This window comes from Colossoma macropomum, unplaced genomic scaffold (genome assembly GCF_904425465.1).
Source record: "Colossoma macropomum unplaced genomic scaffold, Colossoma_macropomum, whole genome shotgun sequence".
Taxonomy (NCBI): Eukaryota; Metazoa; Chordata; class Actinopteri; order Characiformes; family Serrasalmidae; genus Colossoma; species Colossoma macropomum.
In genome coordinates this window covers 33,867,201-33,879,650 of record NW_023494791.1, presented here as the reverse complement: position 1 = coordinate 33,879,650, position 12,450 = coordinate 33,867,201, and the positions used below count along the sequence as shown (strand labels likewise).

General features: G+C 38.5%; 1 protein-coding gene across 1 annotated transcript in view; it reads left to right on the top strand.

The window, feature by feature from the left end:
• The window catches only part of galntl6 (polypeptide N-acetylgalactosaminyltransferase like 6), a 246,903-nt gene that overhangs the window by 212,000 nt on the left and 22,453 nt on the right, over window positions 1-12,450 (top strand). Inside the window, exons 8-9 of the mRNA XM_036574903.1 lie at window positions 83-200; window positions 5,144-5,251. Coding sequence (XP_036430796.1) covers window positions 83-200; window positions 5,144-5,251 — 226 coding nt within the window. The remainder of the gene's footprint in view (window positions 1-82; window positions 201-5,143; window positions 5,252-12,450) is intronic.

Sequence of the window (12,450 nt, the reverse complement as noted above, 5' to 3'; positions counted from 1 at the left end):
AACAGAGCCTGGAGAATTAAATGTATTATGAGATGTGTGTGAGGGAGTATTGAACGTGTTGGTCCTCTCTGACTCTCTGCAGGTCTCCAGTGATGGCTGGAGGTTTGTTTGCTGTGAAGCGGCAGTGGTTCTGGGAGCTAGGAGGCTATGACACAGGCCTGGAGATCTGGGGAGGAGAGCAGTATGAAATATCTTTCAAGGTGAGAGCCCTATGCAACATAAACAATATCCTTCAGCCCGGTGCAACATACAGCAAGTCCTGTGCAGTGTCTTGCGCAACTATTCAACCCCCTTTCAAAGTTTTATCTAGAAAATGTGGCAGTTACTTTAATGGTTCACAGGTAGAAACCAGTTTTATCCAATTAAAAGGCAATTCTGTCCTTGCGAGGGACTCGTCTGTGTGAGCATGAAGCTTCCAGAGCACAGGAATTTAACTATGCAAACAGCATAGTTAAGTTTTTCATTTTATTCTTTAACATATCTGCAGACAAATAATGTATTTTAATGTAGCTTAAATTGAATGTATGGCATATAAGTTCACATTAAAAGTACTGGCATGCGCAATTATCATTTGTAATGCTGTTAATTGTCAAAGGGGTTGAATACTTCGGCAAGACACTGTATACTGTGCACTGTAACTACACCCCACACACACACACTATGTATAAGTACGATATAAATATCGCTTTTTTTCCTCTTTAATGGGCCAAAGCAGCATTTTAAACTCAGTGGCCTATTTAAATAACATAAATCAAATAAAATGCTTCATTGAAAGTAGAGAGGCTGTTTAGCACAAATCATGCATAATTATGCTACAATGTTTTGTACAGGTGACACCTCAGTATTCAAATACACCATAATTGCACTCATCTGCTTCATGTTATGTACATCATAAAATTGCAACACAGGCTGGCCAAAGCAAATATAGTAGATTGGCTGATCGCTCTTTACTTGTATGGAGCAAAAAATCTGGCGATTCCAATCTTGGCCCGTTCCAATCTTGCATCCCTAGTAAGTACAGTACGTTAGACTATAACCAATATTTACAGTGTACAAAGCCTCAGTTCCAAATTCACTCACAGCAAGATTAATGAATGAACACTACTGTTAAAAAAGTTTGGAACAACTATTTTCAATATTATCAAACTAATTTGGTTGCACATACATGGGAAAAATCATTCTAATGTGTTGTTCAAATTTCAAAACATTTGTAGAAAGTTATAAAAAGTGAAGGAATGTTTGTGGTGTCCAGAATGATGAACAGAGTTGGAACGGACTCTAAATTCACTGAGAAAGCTGTGCAGCATCAAGTTATTATAGTTATGGTGATATAAAAGTTATAATACAATTAATATCCAGGATGCCCTGTGTTTTTACAGAGGCAGATAACTAATAGATAGAGATATTTTTCATTTGTTAAAAGGCAACAACAGCTAATTGACATTATAAATAATGTTGACAGTAAAAAAATAATTGGCGACCAATCTTGTTATCAATTTAACTAAAATAGGGAAAATACAGGTGGCAGAGACTACTATTCAGGGTTGTGCATGACTGTGAATACTTCATTTTAACGTCATCTAAAAATTCGATTTCCAGTAAGATGTGTAAAAACGAGCTCACCTATTGTTGGTAGTGAAACTGTAGCAAAAAATAATGTGTCGTTGTCTTCTTTACAGCTAAATCTGTTTTAGTTTAGCAAAATAGACACCATTGGCTGAAGGGATGAGCTGATTTTTGATCAAAAATGCATGGCTAAACAACACTTTCCCATTATCAGGGATAATGCACACATACTTGCTTGTCCACATATACATAGAAATTTTTTGAAAACGTACCTTTTTTTATGTTTAGGTGACCCATCCTTGCAAAAATGTCCTTTTAAGTCATCAAATACTTATTTTGTGAAAGATATTCTCCTGGAGGCTGGAGGTTTTGAAAGTTTTATGATGTATTCATGCATAGTTTTGAAAACACTGACGTAAGGAAATCAACTATGGAAACAAAATAACAATACATTTTATTGTCAGTGATATTTACATGTACATTGTATAGGTTACTGCAAATGGTAGTATTCATAGCACACATGTTTTGATGAGTGATGCTGACACAAGTGAACTAAATCACGCTGTGCAAAACTGGGCTGCAGTGAGTGAGTGCTTGCATCTTTGCTGGTCCTGAGATGCTGCGCCCGAAGCTCTTGACCAAGGCTACCTCATGTGGGTCAGTCTGAGAGAATAGTGTATCCCTGGTAATGTAGGACTGATGAGAAAATATGGAGCAGTGCTCCATCAAATCCACACAGACTAAAAATGGACCATCCATAGCCCTCCATGAAGGTCCAGTTTATTATTCTCTCTTTTTGAGTATGCACTGTTTCTTTTAATTCAGCTCCTCTGTGTACCAGACAGACAGTACTGTATCCACTACTCCTGTGTGCTTCTCTGCATGACATGTCCAGTCTGCTTCCGTTCTTTCACACGAGCTTTTCTCGTTTCTGACAGCTCTATGAAGTCGTGGTGAATTTGCAGACTGGAGTTTGTCGGGTTTTTTTCCTCTCCTACACATAATGGCCTGGAGCTTCAGAGCTGAAAGGACAGAAATGGCCTGAAATAAAAAGACAGGCGAAGGCAGCAGTGTGTTTTTAGGCTGGCCCCTCTGCTGAAACTAATTAGTGTGTGTGATCCTGTGATTGCACGCGGCTGTGGGGTGATTCGGTTTTGATTAGTTGGGCCAGAACCGGAGGCGTCGCATGCGAGCAAACGAGGGAGGGAGCGTGTTCTCTTTATCGGAGATGACATACCTGCCATCCTTCCTTTTTCATTAGGCTCTCTCCTCTCGCGCGCCGTCAGTGAACTTTGTTATTGGAACGCAACCCTTTCTTCCTCTGGTAACCATGGCAACGGCAAAAATAGTACTGGAGCTAAATTGCCTTAGTCTTTTTTTGTTTTTTTTTAAGATTACCTTTGGCAGATTTTATTTGATTTTTTTTTTCTCAGTTGCTGCTTTGCCAGTCAAATTCTGTTACCTATCTTAAGTCTTAAAATTTACAACTGCCTGTGACATTTAACATTCGTGATTTAGAAGTTAATCCTCTGAATAGCAAGAAACACGTCGCTTATCGCTCTGATACAGCACCAGCACTCAGCCTCCACAGTTTTATTGCTGTTTGGAGTGAAACTAGGAGTGCTTTGGCTCTATCTATTGGTCAGCTGGTCTTTATCTGAGCGGTGTCCATCTGTTGGACGTGGGTGGCTTTATAAAAAATGCAGCACGAGTCCTCCCAGTAATATCTCTCTCTAAACCATAACTTCATCTCTCCACGTGCCATGGAAAATATGAATAAAGTGTGAAAATTATTCATAAAACCTCATTTGTTATATCTCTCTTTCGTTTATGCTCAGAGGAGAGCTCCATCTCCATATGGACAGAGTATGTGAAGTCAGTCTGAGCGCTAAAGCAGCTGCCCCAGCGGGGGAGAGAGAGCCCTGTGCCGTTTGATATCTGCACACACAGCTCTCTCATACACAGCGGGATGGTGAGGGAAAGGAGGAGGGTAAGAGGGGACAAAGAGAAGAGCTTTCAGACTTGTCTGTTAGAGACAGAGAAGAGCACCCTCCACCAACACTCCCACCCCCCATCCTCAAAACACCCCAAGCCCACTCACCACCCCCTGTGTGTCACTGGCCAAGCAGAATTCCTCCTTCAGCCTTGAGCCAGCAGTCTATAGAAGCCTAAACATCAAAAGCACAGACTCAGGCAACAAGACGTGTCTCACCATCATCCATCTGCAGACATAGAGAGCCAGCAGTCTAGACCTGCGGATTCAGGGCATGCTGTGGGTTCAGGTTTGCACCCTCTAGCAGTCAGAGTTAGCATTTAGTTATGCTAGCTAGCTACTTATTTAAGTGTAACTTCGTGAAAAGCGCATTTTTACTAGCTGACTACCAAAAATAGTGCTATCATGTGCCATCAAGTTGGATCTGATTGATATACTGGTTGACCCATAAAATTGGCCAGTGGTCCACTGCTCACAGTTGACAGCCATATCATTTAGTAGAACACTGTTAATCTAAAAATAATTGTGTACATGTGGTGGGACATCTGAGATCAATATCCCTAGCAAGTTGTAAACCATACAAGCGAATTATTTATTTCTTTAATTTCTTTGCTATGAAATTACCATGTGTTGAATGTACGAAATTTCACAATGCCAACATATTACACATGCCACAGTGGCAACATAATACGTACTATACATATTACAGAAGACATTAGTGAGTGTAATGTACTATGTAAAGTCATATCGTGCCCTAAATATTCAGTCTAGAAGTTTGGGAGCACAGCTATAGGTTCAAATGGAGGAAATGCAGGCCAAATTTCTGTGACTCCATCTCTGTGTGCTGCTCGGAGCTGCGAAGGTAGAGATTTAAGCTGGAAGAAAAGGCTTTTTCTCCTCCTCTGCTGTCAGCTAGTAGGAGTATAATTGGAGCCTGCGGAAAGGATGCAGCTTGTTTTTGGTACATGCACACTGTGAAACATTTCTATGGATCCTTACGGTACAAGCCTACTCACCAGCCTTTTGAGTCAGTCCCGCTGAGTCCTTATACTGGACTCACAGAGATATTGAGTAGTGGCTGTGAGATACTAAGTAGTAGTGCCATGTTTCTCTCAGTGCCTGAAAGAAAAGAAATAGTTTTCTTGGTTTTGTGGGTTTATTTATTTTTTATTGTAATTTATTGTACTTATTTTTTATATTTTATCATTTTATTATTATTATTATTGTTTTTGTATTGTTTTCTATTTTATCTTTTTCTAATCCTAATCAGTTATAATTTTATTTTGTATTACTATTCTGCTTGTTTTAATTGATAAGTTTTGATTTGTTAATCTTATTTGTCTTAAAGTTTCCAAATTCCAAAAATCTTTTGTACAGTTTTAATAATATTTTATTGGTCATTGTTCTAACTATATTTTTACTGTTACAAATGTATATTAACTCTTTTAATCCCTATTTTTGTATAATGCTAAGCTACACAGTAAATGAGGGCCACCCTTAATTTACCCCAAGCTTGAATAAAGGTTGATTGATTAAAATGGAAAATAACTAGCATGCTTACATGTTTTTGTGTGTTTTCCACAGGTGTGGATGTGTGGGGGCAGTATGTACGATGTGCCATGCTCCAGAGTGGGCCACATCTACAGGAAGTATGTGCCATACAAAGTGCCCTCAGGGACCAGCCTAGCTAGAGTGAGTGCAAAACCATTACAGCACATGGGCCAGTAACAACTTTACAGACACTTTTTATTTCATAGTCACCTCCGTCCACTTGGGCTAGTAACAGTATTACAGTTGTTATCTCCATCCACATGAAAAAGTATCACTATTACAGTAGAATCACTTCCACCCACATGATAGAATGCTGTCTTTAGGAGTGTGCCCAATCCACCAGATATACATGCTATACAAAATGCCCTCTTGGAACAAGCATGGCTAGAGCGAGTATAGAACCATTAGAATACAGTCACGTCTGTCCACATGAGTATGGGATAGTCATATCCATCCATATGGGCCAGTAACCAACAATATTACAGTATAGTCACTTGTGTCTAGATGAGATACTAATAATATTGCAGTAAAGTCACCTCCGTCCCCATGGGGCTGTAACAATATTACAGTATAATCACCTTCATCCAAATGAGACAATAACAATATTACAATATAGTCACCTCCGTCTAAGTGGGCCAGTTGCAATATTACATTAACAGTCACATCTGTCCACTTGAGCTAATAACAATATTACAGTATGCATACTTCCATCCATATGAGCCATTAACAATATTACAGTGTAGTCATCCATGTCTTCATGGGCCAATAACAATATTAAGTATATACACCTCCATCCACATGAGCCAGTAACAATACTATAGCAGTTACCTCAGTCTGCGTGGGCCAGTAACAACATTGCAGTACAGTCACCTCTGTCCACATGGGACAGTAACAGCATTACTGTATGATAACTTGCATCTACATGGGACAGTGGAAATATATAGTACAGTCAGCTTTATTCACTTGGGCCAATAACAATATACAGTATAGTCACCTCCGTCCACTTGTGTCAGCAGCAATATTACACAATTGTCCCCTCTGTCTACTTGAGCCTGGAGCCAGATTACAGAATCGTCCCCTCTGTCCACTTGGACCAGTAACAATGTTGCAGTAGGACTGCCTCTGTTCACATGGGCCAGTAACAATAATTATACAATCCCAGTTGCAAAAATGTTTGGACAGTATGCGAAATGCAGTTATAATTTAGAATTTGAAACTATTAACAGTGTGACATGATCAAAAACATTTTAAAGCGGTGATGCAATTATGCTTTGGTAAATAAAGTAAATGCCTAGTCCTTTATGAGCAAGGATGGGTCGAAGCTCACCACTAAAAATGCATCAGCGAAAAAATCAGTTTAAAAAATACATTCCTCAGTGAGCAATGGCAATGATTTTAGGTATTTCATCCTCTACAGTGCATAACATCATCGACAAATTCAGGGAATCCAGATAAATATCTGATCCTTGACCCCTCAAGTGGTAGTGCATTAAAAACTGGCATGTTTCTTTGATGACTTGGGAATACTTTTACAAACCATTGTTAATAAACATCGACCATCACTGCATCCAGAAATTGAGCTCAGAATGTGCTGCCGAGTTCATTTGAAATGGACTGATGCAGAGTTTAAACGTATTGTGGTCTGACAAGTCCACCTTTCAGATTATTTTTGGAAATAATGGAAGTCTGGGCCAAAGAAGAAAAGGACCGTCAAAATTGTTACCAGCGTAAAGTTTAAAAAACAGATTGTGTCATGGTATGGGAGGTATTACTGGGCAACTTGCACATCTGTGAAGGCACCATTAAAGCTGAACACATTTTGAGCAACATATTCTGCCATCTAGATGACGTCTTTTTCAGGAAAGTCCATGCTTATTTCAACATGACAGTGCAAAGCTGCATTGTGCATGTGTTAAAACAGCATGGCTGGTAATCAGAGAGTGTAGGTGATCACCTGGCTTTCCTGCAGTCCAGACCTGTATGGGGACCAGTACGGTTGCACAGCTGAAGACTGGTATAACAGAAGAACAGCAACAAAATTTACTTTCAAAACTGGATCAGTACGTGTTTTCAGTCCCCAAGTGATTATTAAATGCAGTTAAATGTAGTGGTGTAACACAGTGGTAAACATGCTCGTGTCATCACTTTTTTGGAATGTGTGGCAGGAATCAAATTTGGAATAAGTTTTTGTATCGTTTTCAATTTATTACAGGTCAGACAAAATTTACTGTATTACAGTCAGTCACCTCTGTCATCGTGTGACAGTAACAGTATTGATTGTCAGTACACATTGCGCAGTAGGCAGTCCAAAGTTAGCCTCAAACAAAGTGATAAGGCATTAAACATATATAAACATTTTGTATGTATGCTAGCCTGGCTGCTAGTGCATGGTCCAGGCTGTCTAGTTATATAGTAGTTGTTAACTGTCACAGGAACTGCCAGCTGCAGCTTAGTTGCATAATGAGTAATGCTGTGGTTGAGTAATGATATTACAGTCCAAAAACCTCAATCAACATGTGACAGTAACAATATTACAATGCAATCACATAATGTAGAATAATAATATAGAATAATGCTATTAGAGTACAGTAACCTCTGTTCAGAATAACAGCAAATCAGAACAGTACCTCAACTACACGTCAAACCTCACAAGACTATTACAGTAGACAAACCCTCTGACATCTCTAACCACATAAGAGTGTAATGGCATTGCAGTACACTCACTGCAAGGTCGAAATTTAGGCTGGAGGAAAGTGCTTTTTCCTCTCCTCTGCTGTTAGCCATTAAGAGTATAATAGGAGCCTGCAGTTTACTGAGATCCAATCTCATGGTACGACAGCAGCATTACAGTAGACTCACTTCAAGCACCACTGGTAGCCTGCAACACACTGACTGAAGATCACAGAGATCTGCAGTAGTGTGCAATACACTGACCAAATACCAGAATATGAGAGTAGGCTCGGATTAACGCATCTGCTTAAATAGAAACTACAGGTAACATTTTATTTTGATGGTCCATTGTAGCTAAGCACAAGCTGTCTTTAACTGCATTAAACTAAATATCTGTTATATTCAGCTTATTGAAGTAAGCTGAGAAAATGATAGTTAAACAGCTATGTATATGGGTAGTAAATGCTTATTTGCTTAGAAAAACACTACAATTGGAATAAATAAAAATAACATTAACTTTGTCAAACCGAGCATCTTGCCGGTGATGCATTCTGTGAATTTGGCCCCTTAATCTCATTTTAATATGCCACCAGAGGAGCTATAGTGTGTGCAAGTTTGCATTGACCACAGTGAAATGTATCCATATTTACAATATAATCCTCTTATGTGCTTCTGTGTTTCTATCACTGTATAAAAGATGCATTCAGAGCACAGTTCAGATAGTTTATTAATGACTAAGTTAATCAGAGTAACAATGAAATGCGTCTGATGTGTGACTTATATTTCTGTTCATGTGTTATCTTGTTCAAAAATATACCTTGTAACACAAAGACTTTTTTAGATCACATTCTTCACAACTGTACTGAGAAATCACATGATTAATAGAAAAGAGCACATTAAATGGCAAGAAATGCCATATTTTTGGATCAACCTTATAGTATTAGTACAATAAGCAGTGATGTTATGAATGTTAATGTGTTAGGTTAATCATTTCAGCTCTCTTCTAATTTCATTTCAAGGTTATTTGAAGTTACCATCCAATACCTGATTTGGCTAATCAATCCTTCATTACCTTCCACAAACTTCTGTTCTTAACAACCTTTGAAAACAAGAAGTTACTTTTACTGCAGTAAAGTTTAGTAAAGTAAAGCAGTAGAAAATAAGAGGACGTGGGTTATCATGAATAACATCATGGCTGTGATTTGGTCACAGGACAAGCTGAAGGCGAGGAGTGCTGTAGATCATCACAACCGTGATGTTATCTGTTGCTTCTATTGCTTTTATGCAACAGTTTTGTAAAAAATAAAATAAAATAAAGCAAAAAGCCCTGAATATTGTATCAGATCTGCTTTAATATCTGCAGTTCCTTCCACCAAAAAAGTAGCATCCTTTGGCATTTTGGACAGCCAGGTAAAGTTGAGTACATATTGGACGTTCACTGGATATTTGCCTTCCTCTCCTTATTTTCTCATTAATAAATTTCTAAAAATGATCAAACCTACATTTTCTCTCTTCAAAAACTACAATCAAATATATTTTAAAACATCTACTGTTAAATTTCACTCAATAGAATGTTTCAGAAATGATTTAGTCATTAAGGAGTCATCTAAAGAGTGCATAACATTTTCCATGAGTCTAGTCAAAAGAAGGCAAATTCATATCAAAAATCACTTTTAGTAAAGAGAGTGGCTTCCTTTAAGCCTCCCTATGGAATTTCCAAGGGCTCATGCATTGGTAAGTTTGATGCCAGTCCCCAAGAACAAATGTAAAGCTCTTGCATTACGGTGAAGAGAAAATACTAAAACAGCGTGAAACACTGAAGGGCACAAACATCTATGTGAACAAAGATTCTGAAGCTGTGCATTTGAAAAGAAAGGAACTGTTTCCCCAGCTGCACGAAACATGGCCTTGGGGAAATACTGCATATCTCAGATATGACTAACTTGGTATTTGCCTACCTAAGCCTCCTGTGAATCAAAATGATCAATCCTAGTCTGATTAAGGTTCACCCTTGTCCATTTTTCCTAGACTGACTTAATATTTCACTCTTTTATTTCTACAGCCTTTTCTGGTTCTTTTTCTTTGTATGACCATGCGACAGCTTCACATACACTCGACCATTTGTCTCTTCAGCCTGATACATTAATTTATTTTCCAATATGGACCCTGATTCTTTCTCCGTTAAGCCTAACAATAATACAGTTAGAAATTACACATACCACACAGACAAATCTTTTATGAACCTGTGTGAGGAAAATAAAACCCGCACAAAACTCTATTTCCATGTTCCATTTAAACATATATAGTCTTAGTTACTATGACTCTTTGCTGCATTATCTCTCATATATGCCGGCCACTCCACTGTACGTTTTATCAGGTACGCTTACCATAGAGGTGCACTTTGTAGTTCTGCAATTACAGACTGTAGTCCATTTCTCTGCATAATTTGTTAGCCCCCTTTTATCCTGTTCTTTAATGCTCAGGACCACCACAGAACAGGTATTATTTAGGTGGTGGACCATTCTCAGCACTGCAGTGACACTGACATGGTGGTGGCTTGTTAAATGTATTGCGCTGGTAAAACTATTGACTTTACCAAATGTTTTAGTAATGACTGTTTTTGTTGTGACAATTTTAGCTAATTTTGAGTATAACTCAAAAATGCTACCCGGTACATGACTAGATAAATAGATATACACACATAAAATTATAATATATTTAATTAAAAACATAAAAAAACTACAGGAAATATGTGTTTCAGTAGTGACAGTTCTTAAGGTTACACAATGGTTGTTCTAAACAGTGGGAATGAACTGCTCAGCATGTGGCCATGAGGGACAAGGATACAGTCTCACTTCATACTCTAAAACACAGAGGTGTGCTAAAATAAAGCTTTTTCTTTTATCTCTTTTATCTTTTTATCTCTTTGCATTTTGATTGTGACATGAAAATGTGCGTCAGCATTTTTTTTTTTTTAAAGTAAAGTCTCAAAGTATTACGTATTTAAATAAATAAAGATATATGTGTGTGTGTGTGTGTATGTGTGTGTGTGTATAGGCCAGCAGCTTCAGGCAATGTTCACATCAACCATCAGAATGGGGAAGAAATGTGATTCAATGATTTTGACGTGCCATGACTTTTGTTGGTGCCACACGGGCTGGTTTGAGTATTTCTACTGCCCATCTCCTGAGATTTTCATGCACAGCTGTTACTAGAGTTTACTCAGAATGGTGCAATAAAGAAATAACATCCAGTGAGTGACAGTTCTGCAGATGGAACACCTTGTTAATGAGAGAGGTCAATGGAGAATGGCTGACAGAAAGGCTACGGTAACCCAGATAACCACTCTGTACAATTGTGGTGAGCAGAATAGCATCAGAATGCACCACAGGTCAAACCTTGAGGTGGATAGGCTACCACAACAGAAGACCATGTCGGGTTCCGCTTCTGTCTGCCAAGACCAGAAAGCTGAGGCTGTAGCAGGCACAGGCGCACCAAAACTGGGCAATTGAAGAATGGGAAAACATGGCCTGGTCGGATGAATCTGGATTCCTGCTGAGGCACACAGATGGTAGGGTAGAATATGGTACCAACAGCATGAATCCATGGGCCCAACCTGCCTTGGGTCAACAGTCCAGGCTGGTGGAGGTGGTGTAATGATGTATGGAATGTTTTCTTGGCACACTTTGGGCCTGTTAATATCAATCAATCATCGCTTGAATGCCAGTCTATCAGAGTATTGTTGCTGACCATGTGCATCCCTTCATGTCACAAAGCAAAAGTTGTCTCAAATGGGTATCATGCACATAACAATGTGTTTAATGTTCTTTAGTGGCCTTCCCAGTCACCAGATTTGAATCCAATAGAACACCTTAGAACGGGAGATTCGCAGCATGAAAGTGCAGCTCAGTAATCTGCAGGAATGTAATCACGTCAACATGGTCGAGAATCTCTAAAGAATGTTTCCAACATCTTGTAGAATCCATGCCACGAGGCCTGACCCAGTATTAGGGTAGTGTTCCCAATAAAGTGCTTGGTGAGTGTATATATGTATTTAAAAAAAATAGCAACCTGCCAATAGAAAGTACCCTATAAATGATGATTTTGTATATATTTAGCTTATTCCTACCTCAATTAATGTATTAGGTTTTATTCGATTATAACATATAACATATAGATTATAAAATCCTTGTAAAACTAAGGTTTGATCTTTTTTTTTTTTTTGTTTGAGAACGCAGTTTGAATGCTCATTCTCATTCTCAGTAGAATGCTCCAGATAGTGTCTTTAAACAGTTTGCTTAGCTGTACATTACTGTGTTTACTTGCCTATATAGTCACTTGAATGCAAACTTGTTTACTTAAATGCACTTAATTACTCTCTTATTCACTTACTAACAAGCTTAATTAAATTCAGTGTTATTGTCATTGTACAGACATTTGTACTAGTTTCTTACTTACTTCTTACTCCCTAGTTTACTTGTTTGTGTGGTTCTTGCTGTCTTCCAGTACATTCTAACCCTATACATTTTCAAACTTTCTCTGAGATCTAAGAAAAAGTGCCTTGTTGGAAGACTTTCCCAGAGTGCTGTTACCCTCGAATCTGTTTGTATGAGTCATCAGCCCCAGCTTTAGACTCGTCCCAGTGATTCACCACTGCCACATGACTCTGG